Source organism: Monopterus albus, unplaced genomic scaffold, assembly GCF_001952655.1.
Source record: "Monopterus albus unplaced genomic scaffold, M_albus_1.0 scaffold51.1, whole genome shotgun sequence".
In the NCBI taxonomy this organism is placed as follows: domain Eukaryota; kingdom Metazoa; phylum Chordata; class Actinopteri; order Synbranchiformes; family Synbranchidae; genus Monopterus; species Monopterus albus.
Genome location: NW_018127931.1, coordinates 3,591,927 through 3,612,147, shown reverse-complemented (window position 1 = coordinate 3,612,147; position 20,221 = coordinate 3,591,927). Strand labels below are relative to the sequence as shown.

Genomic DNA, 20,221 nt, shown 5'->3' with positions numbered 1-20,221 from the left:
GGGATGCATGGAGAACTGCAGAGAGTAGGCCCAAATATTTGTTAAGACTGAGTGAGAATTGTGTAGTTTGTCCCAAATTGTTTTGCAGTGTATTGACATTCCAGGTGAAAACATTCAGGGCCAGTGTGGAGAGTAGGAGAAGTGACAACGACTGAGACCTATTCTCATACATAGGAATGCATCAATATACAATAGTTGTAACACCATCTTGAAAAATCCCAAACTACTCCTTTAATATAGAAAATGGCCAGTCTTATCCCTTAATGAAGTGTCAATTTAATGGCAACATGCCAAGATCTTAAAATGCCAACACAACAAAATCACACTGCTGTCCAGTCAGGACCACTAACTGTCTAACCAGCTTCCCTGAAGTACTGGAATATGCTGTGGTAGAAGACCACAGTATAGTGTAAGTATAGTATAAGTGCAAACACTGGTTTTGTGCTTTGGATTTTGACTTTGGTTTTATACTGTATGCACCTAAACTCCCATTTTTGGTCTTTGGCTGAGCATAATGTTCTTTACCTTAACTGTGTGTGTTTTGTTGTGCAAACTAAGCTGACCAGAAAGTGAATTTAATTTTCTGAATTGTCACACTGTCCCTTAAGAGATTTTATAGTTTAAATTTCTCTCATTTGTGCAACTTTCACTGCCTGTGGGCAGACAACTGACCATATATTTATGCAAACAGAGTGCATGCAAAACCCAAATTTGTGATTTAGGACTGTTAGGATGGGTGGCCTATCCTCTTCATCTTCCTCTACCTCTCACCTTGTGCTCTTTTCACCCCTGGGGTGTTAAGGTAAGTGCAGGGAAGGGCAGAATTCCTATCATAACAATGAATTACCCACTGAATGTTTGCTGCCTCAAGCAGGTGAGTCACCTGCATTCACTGTAATTATCCTTTGAGAAAACTAGTTTGCGCCTCAAGTGAAGTGTGGTTGCAAAGGCAAGTGGCTTTGGTGTGGTGATGTTAATGTGTGTGGTGACACAAGCTGGCGTGGAAAGAGGCAGAGTTTGTTGTTTGAAGAAGTGTTGTTTGTTTAAGACAATCTGGTATCTGTTCACAATGCAGGTGTGAGTTCTAACACAGACTACATGTACATACATATGTGCATACCTACTGTATATGTACACATTCCTTCACCTAACACACACCTTGCTGTTAGTCTAACTGCATATACCTCAAGATGAATCCTGTTGGATCCCCAAATACATGACAGTTTGGTCAGCTATTACTGTTCCCAGTGTACGTACATAATTATACAAATTGTAAATCATATACAGATATGTCAGAGCCAAACAGAGGAGTTTTATTGCTTGGAAAACCTTCATTGGTCATTGGTATAATATTCTATAATTGCCCATGTTTAAAAGGAGTAATAATAAAATTACAGTTCAGATCCTTATTGTCTTGGAGAGCCCACCAAAGGTCCTGGTGGGATACTAGACCTCACTGCTTGTTAATATCTGTTAGCTAGTCCATCCATTGGCTAAAACAATGATAAAGTAAAACTGTGCACAAGTTATTCCAATAAGTGTTACTGGCATGCGCACAAGTATCAAATAAACTTGAATTTTTCTGTAGGATTGACCCATTAACAAGGCCATTGGAGGTCTTGACTTAACTCAGCTAACCCCCAGGTAATATAATATCAGAATATACAGACTAATATTATACAAATATTATAATTTCCCATAACATTCAAATAAATGATTTCACCTAAAAAAATGGAACAAACAATATGTTAGGGCCTCCAAATTGTAATGAGAGGTAACTAAGAAATGTGAACTTTAATATCCTGCACACAAACTGCTGAGCAGTGAAGCAAGAAAAGATCTAAAATCCATAACAGAGGTAACTTAAAGGCACCCTGTGGAGTTTTGACCACCTAGGGCAAGGTTTTTACAAATGGGTTCCTGTTCAACCACACACATGTACTACAACACAATACACAGTCTTGCCAATGCTTTCACACTATACCAGCAATCTACAGCAGCAATGTGCCAGCAGAGGCAGAAAAGATGAAGACTGCAGGCAACGTGGGCGTAAACAATGTTTCATCTACATATACTGAAGGCATAAAAGGCAAAAACAATTTCACCCAAAATACTGTATATGGGTTATAATAAAATTAGCTTCACAAATGTTTCATGACGAAGGAAATGGAGTTGACATGTTTGTAGGGCCTCAAAAAGCCACAAAGTGTATTTAAGCAAATCACAAGGCATCTTTAATGCTGTTTAGAAGAGTGTTGGGAATTTTCTCCTATGTAACCAGGTGGCTCTTTCTGTGGAAAGAAAGTGACTATATGCACCTCAGAGACTGTGATGCTGTTGTTGTGATATGCTTCCCATTCATGACTTGAATTTTTACATATAAACAATTATGTCAGTATTTGTATGAATGTAGTATGATGTAGTATTACACATGCATAAAGTTGGGAAACTTGTGAGAGACCAATTTAGAGCCTCCTGACTTTCAGCTGTTGTCATTTGTCTGTTGGATAAACAAGTGCAGCAGTGTTGACAAACTTGTTTAGTTCTTGTGTGTAAAAGAGAGAGAGAGAGAGAGAGAGAGCAAGAGAGAGAGAGAGAGAGAGAGAAATACAGCAAAACAGCCTCGATCCATCTCCTTCTTACACAACAGGCCAGACAGACACAACAGGACTGGCCACAGTGTTCGATGTCTGTGGTTTGCTCAGAGAGTAAAGGAAAGGAATCCTTTCTTACTTTCATGTGGTTTCTTTTATGCCCTACATCTGACCAGGACTGCTCTGATTGTGATTACACACACAAACACATTTGTGCACTGAGCAAAAGTTAGTCCTCTTTCTTAGTTACCCACTTTTTTAATTAAAGCAATTTGTACACATTTGTTTGTTGAAAGCATTCTACAGTTACATTTAAGTACACCTGACTGCATATCACACAACACTGAAATCCACAGCTTATTCTTTGACGGGCATGAATGACATGGAGCCTCAGGAGGACAATGAACAATAGGAGTGGGCTGACAACTGAGAAGTGGGTGATGTGCACCCACTGTAGGATTTGGGGCTGATGGACTGACAGCACAGGTTGTGTGAGAATCGTGAGAGAGACAGAGCAGTAATAGGTTATAATAACCAATCCAAATAAGTTACACAGGTCAGGGAAGCTACTGTAATCTGGTATTAGACCTAATAGAGTCACAGACCCAGGAATAGAATATAGAGATCAGCTTTGGCTTTGACCTTACTTCATTGTGTGTGTGGTGGTGGTATTTCCTGGATTAATGGTGTAGGGGCAAGGTGCAACTGTGCCAAAGTTCCAGAACTGCAAGGCCCCTAAAAGCTCCAGACTGACTGTATACTGTTTATATTTTACATCAAATGCAGACTGTGTGACTTTGCAATTTTCAGAGTTATTGAGCTACTTAAACCACAACACATTTTTACTCTTGGCTGCTGTCATATAGGCACGAGAATGCACAAATTACACAGCTGATCTCAGTCCAGGTGTTTACAAGATTGCTCTAGTTGGAGAGATCAGTGACTGGGCTAAATAAGTACGACAGGCTATAAAAAAACACACGAGAAGTTGCTGCCTGAAATAATGCCTTTATGATTTAAGGGGGCCTTCCCTCCATCTCTCTCTCTTTTTTTTATTTAACCATGATTTCACATGGAAGTCCCACTGAAATCTTTTGGCTTTTACAAAGAAGACCTGACCAAGATGGCAGCCATACAAATTTAAAACATTAAAATTCTACACATAGTACAAAACAATATAAAAACAATGAACTCTCAAGAAAAACAGCTACGTCTCCTTCATCACATTCTTTATGATGTTCTGAAATTCTACAATAGGTATGAAAGTGTGTAATTTTAGATCTTTCTACAAGTTATTCCATGGCCAGGATGTATAGTAGGAAAATGCAGTTTTACCCAGATCTGTAAAAATTTGAGATACATTAAAAAGTAATCAACTGGAATATCTTAGCTGGCAACTACTAGAGCTAAGACAGAAAGGGGTGCAAAGATAAGCTGAAAGTTTACCCAGTATCACTTTATAGATAAAAAATATAGGCATTGTTGTCTAGTAAGGGTCATTGATGCCCATCCCACTAACTCTTAAAGAATGCAGTAATGAGTAAGAGACTTTGCATGTGTAATCGAACACAGCTGTGGCTCAGGAGGTAACTGGAAGATTAGCAGTTCAATTCCCGGCTTGTCAAGTCCTTGAGCAAGACATTGATATATCACCATAATCAGCCACAGGTAGAAAAGTAGTTTCCACAAGTTGTTTTTTTTTAAGTAAAACAAGATTTATTTATAAAATTAAAAAAAATAAACTTAGCAGAGTTATTTGTAAAGACTGAAATGTAGTCTGAAGCTTTTGGACTGCCCACTGAACAACAGTGGGTGGAGTGGTCATCTCCCAACTGGAGGGTTGGAGGTTCAAATCACAGTGCCTCCAGTCCACATGTCAAAGTGTCCTTGGGCAAGACACTGAACCCCAAGTTACCGCCGATGTTATACCACTGGTGTGAGTTGGTGCTGCAGATGGCTGCCTCGGTTCTGTACCGGAAACAAATTCTTTGTGTGTGCAACATACTTGGCCAAATAAAATAATTATGCCTTATCATATGCTACAGAGGAAGAATTTTAAAAAGTAAGTATCAGTGTCATCAGTACAGAGGTGTATTTTTGCTTGTATATCCTTACCTAAATAATTTATAAAAATAGAAAACAAAATTGGTCTCAAAATTGAACCATGGGGAGGACTTTTATTCAAGAAAATCAGATTTAGGGGTTTCGATATACAAAATAAATTTTGAACCATTTAATAGCATTAGGAATGAAACCAATGTTCCAAAGTAGTTTACGTTCATGGTCCACTGAGTCAAACACCTTAGGAAGATCCACAAATAAGGCAGCATAATGTTGTTTTCTGTCCAAAGCACCAGTAAGATAATTTGCAACAACCACAGCAGCAGTAATGGTGCTGCCAGTTCTAAAGCCAGGCTGAAAATCATTTAAAATATTACTGGCAAATAAACCAGTTTTCACCGTAAATTTATCTGGGATTCAAAGATCTTAGCCAGAACTGAAAGTTTGGAAATTGGACACTAATTATTCAGCTTTGAAGGATCTTCACCTTTAAATAAGGGGAGAACATAAGCAGCTTTCCAAGTTTAGGTATAGAATTAAACAGAAAACTCAAATTAAAAATATTGGTAATGGGCTCAGCAATAATATCTGCTGCCACCTTTAAGACATACGGATCCAGATTATTGTTACCTACAGACCTTTTGTGATCAATGTCTTTCAGAGCTTTACAAACATCTAGGACAGAACTACTTGAGAGCTCTCGTTTTGTCAAAATTTGTCTAAGACTGGCAACTGTGTCAAAAATGCTAAATCCAATTTACATTTCCTACTTGGACCTGCTTCCAAATTTAGTTTATGTGCATATTTAAATACTGGTCCTGGTTGATAACCTGAACTTGTAAAAGGTCTCCATTCCAAAAACTATTATATATGATCACCTTTATTGTTTTAGTCTTGTTTAAAAGTTGCATATTCCTTAATGTCTAAGATTAACACACAGCAGATGTGGGACAGGGCAATAGTCCAAGATGAAAACAAATAGTGGGATGAATGGGAAATTAATAAAGACCTTGCAATTTAGTTTTGATCTGAGCAGGTTCATCTGGCTTTGAGTCCATTAAAGAACAGAGAACCCTGTAAGGGTGTCAAATAAATATGAACACTCCTATACAGTACACATGAGCAAACTTCTCTTGAATGATAAAAGAATTAACAGCAATACATTTCAGGCAATTCCTGAGCTTCAAGAAGAAAATTCATAATGAATTTATTTCTGCTCTGCTGGTTATGACTTGCTCCCCCTAGGCATTATTTATCATCTGTATCTTACTGCCTGTTTATCCCATACAGTTAACTACATGGATACCATAAAATCCGGACTATAACCCGCTACTTTTTTCACAAGCTTTGAACCCCGCCTTTTACACAAGGATGTGGCTAATTTAAGGATTTTTTACGGGCTAATGAGCTTCGTGCCGCCAATACATTTAGCCTCGTCACATCAGACCGATGAAATTACCGAACAGTTCACAGTGGACCAATGAAACTGTTCAAATTTCATCAAAGGCACTCACACTAAATTCTTCAAATCAGTCATTTTGCACTTCATGCACACACCCTCATCATGGAAAACGCACAAAGAAATGCATATGATGCAGCTTTCAAGTTAAAGGCGATCAATCTGGCTGTCGAAGAAGGAAATTGAGCTGCTGCACGTAAGCTTGGCATCAATGAATGGATGGTGAGACGTTGGAGAAGGCAGTGTGAAGAACTGACTCAATCCAAAAAGACGACAAAAGCTGTGCAACATCTTTCTGTGTAAATATCTCATGTGACAACGTGGACACCTGTAGCTTATAGACAAGTGCGGCCTTTATATGTACAAATTTTTTTTTCTTCTTAAATTTAGTGGGTGTGGCTTATAGTCAGGTGTGCTCAATAGTTCGGATTTTACGGTAGTATTTTCTGTCTTGTTTGACTGAAAGACCGCTACAAACTTGCAGTGAGTTGGTTGCATGTATGTTGTAGTTTTGTACTGTATGAATTTTACTAATGTAACTTTTAAAAAAGAAAATAGCAGTGTCTCTTTCACGTGAAATGTTGAATTCATGAATGCTAAAAATCTTCTTTGCTCAGTTTGATACACTTTGCTGGAAGAACCTTTCTTGGTCTCATGTAAACTGTAGCTTATGACTGCTAATGTTAGCTGATATTAGCAAACTTTACATAGATAATTGCTGTATAAAAGACATTACAGAATAAGTTCACTGACTTACTGGTTCTTCTCAAATTGTGCTACTCTAACAATATGTTTTACAACTGATAATTATCCTGTAATTGTCACTAGTGGCCCCATCGTGATATGTTTAGCAAAGGTTTCATAGGCTTCCTTTAATAGCACTAAATGACCATGCTCCAAAGGGAGAATGTTTTACTGGTCCTCACTGCTGTTTCATTTTAAGATTATAGGTTATTAGGTTTTGGTGAGTGTAAAAGTCTGTGTATGATTGCAATAATTATAGGTCATCAGACATAATGTATGATAGTTCTAAGGGGCTGACCATTTTAAAAATGCATACCACACACCACCTGTACTGTCGGGCACTCTGCATAAAATGATTACTATGTTACATGTGCTTATGCTGTAAAAATTGTACCACTTGAAACTTATTATTTTAAGATGCTTTAGGCTCCAAAAGCAAAGGTCTTATGTTGAATCATGTGGTGACATGTTAGAGTTACAACAGCATAATTTCTCAGCTAACATACTATGTCAGAAGCATTGGATTCCTTCCTGTTTGTTCAAATTAGGTGTTGGTGTTGTTTTTAGCTTCTGTCTAAATGTTTTCTCCAGGCACAAGGTGAGAGGTCTAAACCTGTAAGGGAGATACAAAAGGTGAATCCCAGTTTCCTTTCATCTTAGTCCTACCCACGTAAGATGAAAGGAAAAGATGCAAGGAGAAACTGTGAAGAGACAGGAACTGTGGAAACACGTTTTATCAGACGTCCTTTCCTCGGATCCTTCACGTGAAGCATCCAGTCACCAACTGATTTCTGTTATCAGTCCATAACAGACTTCTGCAAATGATGCACTCATGTATCCTCTGTTATAGCTTCTCCAGGCAGCCTCCTCACCTCTTGGTCCTCACTCCTCAGAGCAGAAATAAGAGCTCTGGGACATCCTTCATCATAATGGACTGAAACAACTTCTGGGTCAAGTGAGGATTGAGGACTGAGGAACAATAAAATAAGAGAATTGATCTAAAGCGGGGTTCTCGAACTTAATATTCAATGGTCTGAATCTGATTTCTATTCAAGTCAAAAGTCTGGAATGATTAATGATAAGTAAATGACTTTTATTAAACTTGCTTATAATTTACAAGCAACGTACACTTACCACTCACTTTATTAGGTACAACTGTAATATTGTATGCAATTCAATGTAACACTTCCACCTTAACATATGTGTTTATGAAGTTCAAAATGTTTTATGTTTTTTATGAAATTATCATAAATGTATAAATTCAATTATATGTTTATTATTGAGGTCATAGTTAAAGATGCACACACATGTTAAGGCGGAAATGTTGCATTGAATAAAATATTGTCAATTTGGGGTCATTAAAACACAATAGCCCATACTATAGGACAGAACAGAGGTTTATACTTTATTTTGTTAAAAAAAAAATTCATGAGTGAGAGTTTGCAAGACTTGTATAAACTGAGTTGCTTCTGCAAAGAAGTACTAGAACATATATACACCTCATTTTACGAGCTTTAGGTCACGTCTAAGATGATAATTCACCATTTTAAAATTTAAGATAAGTCAAAAAACAAAGAAATGCATGCCACGGGCTCTTTAAAGCATTCTGATTCTGACTAATGTGAGGAGTCTGTCCAAAAACAAATTAAGTTGCTATTTGTTAGATTTTTACCCGGTTTTTTTATTGAAAGTGTGAGAAGAGAAGACAGGATAGGATGGTATAAACTCAACAGAAAGTTTACTCAGAGTCTTGGCACAGGTCAGACAAAGCAGCGCTGGGATCAGAGAGACAGAGCTCCTGCAGGAAATCTGTTCTCTGAACCACTAGGTATGTTTTACATTTATCTTCTCAGGCTGAGTCCGCCCTGTACAGAGGTACAACATTTCACGCTTCTGCTAGGTATTTTTAGTCAGATAGATATTGGATAGATACTTTATGTATTAGAAATGTTTAGTGGAGATAGGATGTCTAGTTAGACTGTTAAATGCTTAGCGCGGTTGACGTTTCTCTGTAGTATGGGGCTAGCCCAACCGAAGAGATATAATGTTGGGTTCGGGGTTTTTCATCTTCCAGCTGCCTGCGTGCAGTTTGGGGATGCAAGATGCCTGAGCGTGTAATGTTAATTTTTACCTGTGTTCATGGAATAAATCAGCACTGTTTTGTAGTTACTTGGACTGCCTCGTCTCTCAGAGTCAGTATGGTAAAAAGTACCGGGTACAACACTTTGTAATCCTATTGGCCATTTGGCATGAGCAGGTCAACCCCTGCTTCACGTCAGTTTACTGTACCTGTGTTAGAAACCAAATGTATGTGTATGTTGTAATTTTCAGGCGGTAGCTAGTAATCTGAATACTGAACAGATGGTTGTCTGCGCTGTATAGGCTATTGCAGGACCTAGTAAGTATGCTAAATGGGCCAGCTGGTCATCTCAAGTTGTAGGCCCCCTGTCCCTGCAGGATACTACATGACAAAGCAGAACTTGGAATATGCTAAGCGGGCCTAGGTCAAGATGCAAAACAGGCCAACAGGTCTGTGTTAAAATGGAAAATTGGCCATCTGGTTACTTGAAGGTACAGACATGATGTCTCTTCAAAAGTTGCAGCATACAGTTCCAAAGTTTCACTCAGTAGAATATGGCAGTCATCAATACAGTTTTAATATATATAAGCAAGGAAAAATAAAGGTATGAAACTAAATTAACTAGAGCCTATAAGATTCAAATCTTACATGTCATTCTTTTTGGTAGTCTGTCAGCCCTTCTTTGCCAGCACTGATCCATCCAAGCTGCCAAAATTATGAAAAATCTGATTATCTGATTGATTCACTTATTTTCAAAAGGTGGCATGTTCAAATGTAACTATATCTGATGAATATAGTCAAAGTTGAAACAGAAAGTTGTGGCTGCTTGCAGATTTAACTATATCCTTACAAAACTCTGACCACTTCGGTCCTGACTTAAAGAGGCCAACAGCTATGGTATTAGTTGCCATGAAATTTTTTACAGACATGCAAGAACGTGAGTTTTCCATCAGAGCATGAGCTTTCAAAGTCGGACACTGCTTCTTGTCAGCACAAGTAAATTGGTAATAATGCAAAAGTGAAACAATGGTGAAAACAACAGCTGCCAACTAGTATAAAATTTGTCATATAATACTGTCTGACCAGAATTTACTAAACATGACAAAACACTACTGTTTATTGTGTTCATAAATTTGAATAATTGTAGCTATTTGACATTAACATTTGCCTTCAGAAGTTGTTAACAGTTCATCTTATGTAATGAACTTCCAGTATAAAATAAGTCACAGCTTCCCTATATTCTGGTTTGTGTTTTGAAATGCTCATTAGACATAAACAAAGTAACCACTACTGTACTTCCACACACAATGTGGTGAGAAGTTGTGCTATTCACTACCAAAAGGAAATTCTGTGGCTGGCTTTCTTTCCCTCTGGGTGTTACTAATTGCTTTACCCACCATAATTCAATGCCATCTAAGAAATGTGACAAAAAAGTACAATATCTAAAAATGGTCTACATGTGCACATGTATCCTACCCTGTACTCAGGCCTTACTCATGACAATTCATTAAGAATTCATATTTAATGGTAAACAAGAGAAGGAAAATAGCACAGTAGAATCAGTTTGGTTTATGTTGTGCTTCAAATCATAAACATTTTGTACAAGAACTTGTAAAATAACCAAATGGCTACATTTACATATAGAAAGACAACATTATATATATTGATTTGATAGAGATTTTTTTGATTGATTGATTTAGTTGACCTGATATTTTAGAGAAGGCTAGTCTACAGATTAATCATAGAGTCACCAGTCAGTCTTAGATACTGGGAACATTAGAGAAGCGGAAACTGAGAAAGGAAGAGCAAATATCCCTAGTAGCCACAGGCAGAGGGCAGGAGTGTTGGGGTCTCTGTCTCTAACTGCCCTGCACACATATTGTAGAAAGTGTTTCAGGATGACATTTTAACAAACAGTTTATGGTCTGTAATGGACATGAAAATTATACTCCATAACTCATGTCAGGGACAATTTTAGGGTTGGAATTTTAGCTTCTAGGTAAAGATAAAAGTTGGAGATAGTGTTAACCAACTAAGGGGACAAGTAGGGATTGAATTTGTGTGTGTAGTGAAAATACTAGGTTTCACCCTCAGGCCCTCTGAACATCTGTCAGCTCTAATATCAAAGAGGGCCACTAACCTGACACATCAGTCCATGCAGTTGTCACCTATAGGCATCTTTTTCTTTAAGGAGAAAATAAAGATGGCTGCTCCCAAGCATTTGAGCTGTGATTAAATGACAGGTAGTTTCAGCCACACTATCTGAGATGCACTGAAGCTGTAGCTTTGCTGTCTGTAATCAAAAAGGGAATTCACCACTGTAAACATTTTTACATTATCATCTGCTATACCAAAACAGTGTTTAAATTAAGAGGCATTTTAAATGTAGCCTGTTTGGCAGTACGGCTGTGAAAAGATCACCTGCACACGGGGGAAACATGACAATGCTTCAACAAAAAATGGGGTTTTCCAGCTTTTTCATGGAGATGAAATAAAATATCTATCTATCTACGAAAGACAGTAAAATCAGTGTTAGCAAATAATACAACAGTCACTCATTCTGCAGAGTTGGGGATCAGTGCAGATTAAAGTTGGTACAGTTCCCTCTTTAAACTGTCACATTCTGAATGTGATACAATTAAATAGAATCCAGTTGCAAATTGGACCAGGGTAGGTCATCTACTAAATGGGAATGGTAGCCACAGATTCACAATAACATACTAACATTTATGGGTCAAGATGTCTTGCACATTTAAAAATCAAGGGCCAGTTGTTCAAAACATTGTTCAGAAAGCTCCAGATTTGGAAATCACATGTTTGCTATCCAGGGTCAGGTAATCCATATCGCTTTTTTGCCAGTTTTTCAAAGCAACAGTGGATTGCATCACAGTTATCAAGGTAGAAACTTTTCAAGATTACCAAATCTGCAGTGCTCCCATTGGGACTACATATCACAACTAGCTATGTAAAAAACAACAAATAAAATAGCCAGTGTGGGGGCACTAAGTCTTTTGTTTGAACAGAAAACAGCATAATAAAACAACAGAAACATCCCTTTCCATTTTCATTCACTTTTAACCAGTCTTACCCATCACCTGACCCACAATAAATAAATACAAAACAAACATATAGACATTATGCACAAATTTGTGGACATTTAGAACACATCTTTTAAATCATAAAAAGGCTAAATGCCCTCATTTTTAGGGAGACCTCTGAAGTTCAGCTTTTATGAGGGAGATTTTAAGCCTAGCTTTGGTTTACTATACTTAAAGGCTTAATAGGTAGCCTAATGTATACTTTAGGCAGCTTCCCCACACCAAAAAGCTGCCAGATTGTTCTAACTCCTGTTCAGACTTTCCAGCATTTTTCTTGCACCTGTGATTCCAGCTCGGACCCTGGTTTGCCTTTTTGACCACCGATTACTGCCTAAACCTCCTGATTCTGATTGTGTACTGTGTTTCAACCTTTAGACTTCCCTTTTGATTGTGCTTTTGAACTGAGAGTGTGTTTCATGTTTAATCAGTTTCTGTATCGTTTTGTTCATTACCAGTGCTCTTATTAAAGAGACAGTTTTGCTTTTTACTCATCTGGCTCTATAATTGAGTTCACCCCTGGACATTATCGGCAGCTTTGCACGCCGATTCCTGACACCCTGCTGAGATCAGGATAAGCCTGATTTTTGCATCACAGTTACCCTGTTACTACTAAAAGGTTTTGTACCACACCAACTGAAGGTCTGATCCAGATCACAACCAAGACTGGATTATGTAATTTAATGTGATTTCAGTATCTGTTTTTATTTTTTTTACTTTCTCTCATAATCTGTTCATACCCTTCGCGCATTTTCAAGATTTGATCCAAACTGAAAACCAGAATCCTATCAGATACTATTACTTCTGAACAACTGGCTCCAGATTACTCATCTGAAAAATACATTGTCACAGATTTAAGGTTACAGGTTAAAGGAACGGATTTCCTAAATGAATGTCCTGACATATACAGTATACTGTATGTGTATGTATACACTGAACCTTGGGTGATGCTTTGAGCCCCCCACCTCCACCCCTTACTCTCCATGCATATATATTACATTACATATCTCTAACTTTGTATCTCCTCTCTCCCATAGTGTGTTTTCTCTCTCTCTCTCTCCCTGTACCTCTCTGTAGGTAGCCCTGGCTCCGGAGTCAGTTTCTGATGAGTAGTCACTGGCTACATTAACCTGCCCAGTGTTTGATTGTTTGCTGTTGTGTCTTGTTGCTTTTCTCTTCTTTTCCTCTCTCCTCTTTCCACTCACCCCAACCACTCGAGGCAGAAAGCCACCCACTAAGAGCCAGGGTCTGTCGGAGGTTTCTTCCATTAAAGGTAGCTTTTCGTCCCCACTGTCACCAAGTGCCTGCTCAAGGGGGATTTGTTGGGTTTTTCTCAACAATAATAATAACAATGTCTAGCTCCTACTTTGTAAAGTGTCCCGAGGTGACTTTTGTTGTGATTTGATGCTATACAAATAAAACTGAATTGAATTGAATTGAACTGAACTGAACCCCTTTGCACTGTGTTGTTCCAGTTTCACAGAGTGGAGAGAGCAGCCTGTCTCTCATCCATATCCTTAGTGTGTTTTGCTCTAACTGGCTGTAAGATTGTGGGGTCTATAAACAATCAGCTTAAATGTGTAAACCAGGTCAGAGCAAGCAAAACTGAAACTGCAGCCATATAGGATGAGAGGAACAGCTTGATCCACACAGAAGACTGAGGGAATTATAGGGGGGGGGAATTCAAACTTTGTCTCTGACACAAGCTGAACTCACTACAACTGCAGTTTACGCTCATCACTTTACAAAATATCTGGGTATGTGAGTGTAAACTCTGGAGAATGTGAAGTTTCTTGTCTCTAGTATCCATAAATCCTGGCTTGTTTTGAGACCAGCTGCAAAGGCCTACAAACACTTCAGGTGCTTGACCCCAGCAGTCTTACAGACATAGTGTTTTAGAAATGTACTTGAGCTCCACTCAACTGTAATTATAAAATCCTTCAGTGTTTTGAAAAGCAGACACAACCTGCAAGAAACATTAAGCGATTTTGGAGATGTAGAGTGATGGGTGCTTTTAAAAGTGACACAGATCTAGTACTGCAGGTGCTTCTCATCAAAGTCATGTCATGAGACAAATAGAAGTAATAAAAGAATAAATCCATCTAACTAGCTGAATTCCATTTAAATGTTTTCTATGTGGTTTTTGTTTTTATGAGATTGGACTGGTGCACTTTTAATTGCATTATCTTGCTGTGCCCTCGTCTTTTGCAGTTGTGTAGTAGCCCTCTACTGGAGAGTCAGTAGCACCTTTATCACCAAATATATTGGCATAACGATAGTAGATGGAAACAAACATTAACCTGTATTTTCTTTGGTCAGTTTTCAGGAAATGCTCAGATTTGTGCAGCATTGTGATGCAAACTTGACCACTGTCATGTCAAACCAAAACAACTGAACAGAATGGAGTCACTGTGAGTAGCACCTACTGTATGTATTCCCTACTATGATGTGTCAAAATGTGAAAAAGGGCCATTGTACACAGCTGATATAATGCAGACATTTTACTATCCAAGAGTTGCATTCACTCCCATCCAGCACCTTTACCCTCATTCATTTTGGTACTTTAAGTCTGGAAATGTCTATTTCAAATGTCTGGCAGTAGTTCTTTGACAGAATGATATTGACTAAACACACCTGAGCACGATAGACATGGAAATAGTTCACGTATTAGCCTGAACATAAGGCGGACACAACACACACACTTTTTTGTGTCCACCTGTTTTTGAAAAAACTCTTTATTTTATTGCATATAAACAGTTTGAGATTAATCAGGCAGGGAATATTTTTCTGAACTACTGAGAGCTCTCCTCCTTGAAAATATATTTTTTCTTGTAAAAGATGCGCATGAAAGACTTTCATTAAGGCACAATGTAAATCCCACATTCCTGCCATTCATTATTCACCAAAACCAGCTGACATGCACTAAGCATACAGTTTAGTGGAGTGCTCCTGCAGGGTGGCCAGTATGGGACACAGACTCAGAGAGGGGTGGTACATTTGAAATACTGGTAAAAACAAAAAGTTAATCAAAACCCTAGTTTTATAAAATATTAAACCATACATTATTAAGGATCTAAATGTTTTCTCTGTGTAAAAATGAGACACACATAGTACTTTCTTTAGCTAACTTTGGCTGCGCTCCTTATTTACTCTCAGCCTGGGACATCATTGCTACACAGTGGTTCTGCCCCACTGAGACAAATCAAGTACCCCACACCAACACAGTGGGAGAAATGAATGCAAATATCGTGCTGCATACATGATAAAAAATAAAACAAATTTGACCAATATCAATTATAAAGCACCAGGAAAATGCTAATTGTATTTAAGGCAACCATTTGTCATAATATTTCTTTTTTCATTCAACAATTTGTCATTATTTTTCTTTTTTCATTCAATAATACTGACAAGCATCACATTTTGACTCTGGCAGGGGTGGCCAATCAGATTCTGGGGTTGGATGGTGCCACCCCTTAGCTATGCCCACACTCTCTTGACCTTTGGCCTCAGGGCAGTTGTCTGGTTGAGCATCCAATCTTGTGTCATTATTATTTACTGAGTAAGTCTGCAGCAGTGAAAAAATCTTAACCACTCAACTATTTTTGGCATGTTTAGATGTGGACTTTCTGTGCCTTAACCACATATAGCCACATTTTGTTCGCATGAATGATGATTTCCTGACTGAACTGCCATGTTATTTTGTATTCAGTTATAATCAAACTGGATTTGATATTTTGGAGGAAGATTTAATTGTAAAATTTCTGGAAATGTCAACTGTTAACCGAATTACACACACAGCATGAGGAGAGCTGGAGAAATGTGAAACATACTGAACATATTTCCAGAATAGGGAAGTTCAAGGACACTAGAACTTGTAGTCAGTCCCTCTGGAGGCATCACAAACTAAAATTAATGAAACATCTGTGATCCACCCAGGCTGCTTTTTACTCTAAGCATCAGTGAAAAGTTGTCAGTGATATAGAGGGAAATTTAACTCGCATCATTTCCTTTGTTTAGTTTAAACCTGTAATTGGCCAAGGAAAGTTGACTGAGCACATTTTCCAGCAATCCCCAATTGACAGGTACATATTTACATCTGCATGTCATTTTCAACACAGTACTGTATGACACCAAAAACAGAGAGTGAAAGTTAATGTGAAGACTTAGGAGAAGTTTCTGCTACTTAAGAGTGTGTGTGGGGGGGCAAGTGCTAGAAGGAGAGCTGGAGAGACAAAGCAGAAACATAAACTTCATATATTAGACCACCTGGGAACCATATCTGGCTCCCTTTTTACCCCCATCTTCTTTATGTTTTTCCAATGAGCCCAGCTCATAATCTGTTCACACCCTTCACTGCTCCTTCTCCTCTTTTCTCCTGCAATAAAACACCAACTAAACCTTGCTAAACTGAGTCCTTTCAGCTGCACTGCACCCCCAGGTCAAACACTGATGCATCACAGCTGAAAGATTCTTTCCAGGTCCTGGGTAGCCATTTTTGACTCAAGTTCCCAGACAGAGAGTTATAAACTGTAACTGGACTTTCTCTTGCCTCCTTCACTGTGTCCTAATTCCCTTGTCCTGTTGTGTGTTTGCTTGACAAGAGGGGCTCTGTCTCAAATCAGCCGCTGCAACAGCTGCTCCTATGGCCTCTGTGCACAGACACATACTCTGACACATGCACACATAAGTGGATAGCAGCAGATAAATGCCCACCAAAGGGTCAAGGTGCCCTCTGATATGTGCCATTACGCAAAAATGCACAAGGCCACAAGTCATGTCACCCCAAAACCTGAAACGGCACTGCAGTACTGGTAACTGCAGTTTTACTGTACTGAAGGCTACATCCACGTTAGTCATTTTATCGGACTGGTCACACACACACACACACACACACATACACACAGGCTTGTACCCATGTGCATGACATTTTTTGGGGTTACTGGACAATTTTGAGGTAATCCCATCACCAGCCTCCCAAATTGATATTCTGGTGTATGAGGGGGACAATTTTGGAGGGCGAAACAAGGTATGAATTTATCTACACTTCAACACAAAGCACACACTCATCCCAATGCTACAAAGTAAACTTTAGCTACATAATCTGAAAACAAAAAAAAGCTTTGGCATCTTGTTTGACCTAATTTGTTTTTTGCTTTGCCCCCTTAAACTTTATGTGCAGAATGATACTGGGACGGGACATTAAACTTACTTAAAAATCTTGTTGCACTGATCCAAAATCCAAAACATTTGAGAACGCTTAGGATGGTAGAAAATTTGGAGATTACCTTTGCGCGCACAGACCCTCTCCACCTCATGTGCACACAGGTTATAATCTATATGCATACACAAACAAATACGCACGCATGCACACAGGGGAGGAAGCGCGCAGGCAGGGAAAGAAGAGTGAATCAATGCATAGACCGTCTTTGTGATGGGAGTGAACTGTGAACTGTGACATATCCGCTTTCACTCCCACTGAGCGAGGAGAGGCACAATTACTGCGTCGGTAATCAAAAATCGCAAGTTGAACCACATCTGAACAGTTTCCTGTGTGCATGAACCAGTTTCGCTCCCTCGTACACGCCTTTGAATAGAGCAAGACTCCTCAGTCTAACTGAAAACATCGGGAGTCTCTGGTGTTTTCTGCTTAAGCAAGCTTTAGAAAGACCCAACCCTTTTGTCTACCTGTGCGCGTACACACACAGAGACGGGTAGAAGTGCGATTGTCCGCGTTTGTTTGCCTAAAGGTAGTGCACTGTGCGCAGTGTCTCACATTCTGCTTTGTTTTACTTGCAAAGCTCAAACTTAGAAGAAGAAATAACTCCCCGAACATATAACGCGACTCCTCTGTTTTACAGAAGTTAATGTATAATCTGTTGCATCTAAAATATTTACACCCGACTGTGTTGCCAAGTTAAGTTTTTCCAAAACTTTTCTATACAGGTTTTAACTGCAGAACATATGAAGGCATTCCACTGATATGTTGCACTTGAAGTACAACTTTGTCAGTTATGTAGCCTACACGTTCTCTGTCTCTCCTTTCGTGTCAGATTCTCCAAGAACCAAAGTTTTCAGCGACAAAAACGTTCCACCAAGCACAAAATAAAAACAAACAGAGCAGTTCCTACCGTAATAAAGGCAACCATAGCATCGGCGGGTTAGTATCCAACAGAGTCGACATGAAGGTGATAAATTTTTTGACAGAATCCTTTGGTGAAAACTTCCCACGTTCCAAGGACTGCCGCCTGCGTTCAGTGCGCCACACTGGTTCTGTGTGAAGAGGATCAGGGTGTGCGTAATGCTCGCTCTCTCTCTCTCTCTCGCTCTCCCGGACAACAGTTTACGCCGCTGTTTCTGTTGCAGCACAGATGGTTCTCGGCGCATCTTGCTGCAAAGACCTGCATGTGTGACATGTCTGTCAAGCCTGCTGACATGAATTAGGACAGCGAATTAGTAGTGTGTGTGTGTGTGTGTGTGTATGTGTGTGTGTGACTAATGCAAACTTTGCATTTTTTTGTAGCACTGGCTGACATTTGGCAAGTTCTTCAAGACTTAAAATTTAAAGTCACAAAGGCGTGGAAAATTCATAATGATTATTATGCAAACATCTCTCATTTCAAAAGCTGAACAGCTGGACCAAAGATGTCACCTATTGGTACCCCTTAAAAGTGGTAATAAATAAGTAGGTTATAATGATATTTTAAGCAGACTACTGTTACTATTACAGCTGTTTTCAATTTTGTAATCAGTCATTCAGGTTATGTCAATGGAGAAAAATCCTCACTGTATAGTTGGGCAGCTTTTGTGCCCTTCACCATAGGAAAGAAAAGAGTTGTCAGAGGAGATAAGGAAGAATAATGAGGTACAGAGGAACCCCATGACTTCAAGATGAGTTATCAAAAATATTTTAGTTTTTTACAGAACAGAAAAAATGAGGAAGTAAAAACATTTTAAAAATGAATGTGTAACAAAAGATAACTAAATAGTTACCAGTGACACAAAGGATTAGAACTGAAAAATGTATTGTTAATTTAGTTAGCACAGTTCACTATCAAGATTTTTCATGGGGACTATTTCTTCAGTCAAACGTAGTTGATGTGGATTGTCACTATACCACAAGCTATAAGCACCATTTGCCTGTATTATATTGATGAAATAGCAAAAACTGATATTTCAAATGGTGGGTATCTGAAAGGCCAGCTACTACTAGGGAGAGTGTGGGTCAATGGTATTTTTTGAAAAGTTTTGTAAATGACATGCAAATCACTCCACAAGGCCCGTTTAGACAGCTGTATTGACTAAGGGTGTACTCACACTAAGCAATCCCTACCATGGCTGAGCACATTTGATCCTGACGTCCAGTTTGTTTGACAATTGTGATCGCTCCGTAACAGGTGGACTTGGGCACATTACATGCAGCATGATCACTAACTGTGCCTGGGCAGGGAACACCAACACTGAAACCTGGATACTGTTAAAGTCATGTTTTTGGGGATAAATAACTCTATATCCTAAATATGATGAAAACCAGGACACTAGAGCAAATTCAGATACACTCACGGGCAGCTGTGGTTCAGGAAGTACAACAGGTTGTCCCCTAACTGTAGGGTTGGTAGGTCAGTCTCTGGCTTCTCTGATCCACATGTCTTCTTGGGCAAGAAACTGAACCCCAAGTTGTTCCCTGTGATATCACTGGTGTGTGAATGAATGGGTGAATGAGCAAATAGTGTTATAGTGTTTTGAGTGTGCTTCAGGGCATAGGAAAGTGCTATACAAGTATAAGTCCATTTACTAAGGGCAGCAAGCTAGATCACCATGGGAATTATACATCTGCTCTTCTGTTTCTGCATTTGTTTTTGTTTTGTCTGTCTTTATGCTTGTTTAAACATCATCATGAATAAATATAACTTGTATTGACCTGACTGGTTTCCAGATAATAAATGCGGAGTTCCTTCATAGTTGGAAACATAATGCCAAGTTGGAATACTCCTGGATAACCTTAAACAAAGTGAGTTTTTTCTGACAGACTAAATCCAGAAAAGATCATAGGCAACATCGAAAATTAACCAGATTAGATGCATTTGTAGGGTAAATTTGTGTGCTTTATGCTGAGATTCAAACATGCCTGTTCAAAAACACTGCACACTGCTTTTTTGTTTGCACTCTGATAGGCATCAGCGAACAATCC

General features: G+C 38.8%; 1 protein-coding gene across 1 annotated transcript in view; it reads right to left on the bottom strand.

The window, feature by feature from the left end:
- The window catches only part of ntf3 (neurotrophin 3), a 63,568-nt gene extending 45,292 nt beyond the window's left edge, over positions 1 to 18,276 (bottom strand). Inside the window, exon 1 of the mRNA XM_020601252.1 lies at positions 18,162 to 18,276. Coding sequence (XP_020456908.1) covers positions 18,162 to 18,179 — 18 coding nt within the window. The 5' untranslated portion in view covers positions 18,180 to 18,276. The remainder of the gene's footprint in view (positions 1 to 18,161) is intronic.
- Between the last annotated feature and the right edge of the window lie 1,945 nt (positions 18,277 to 20,221).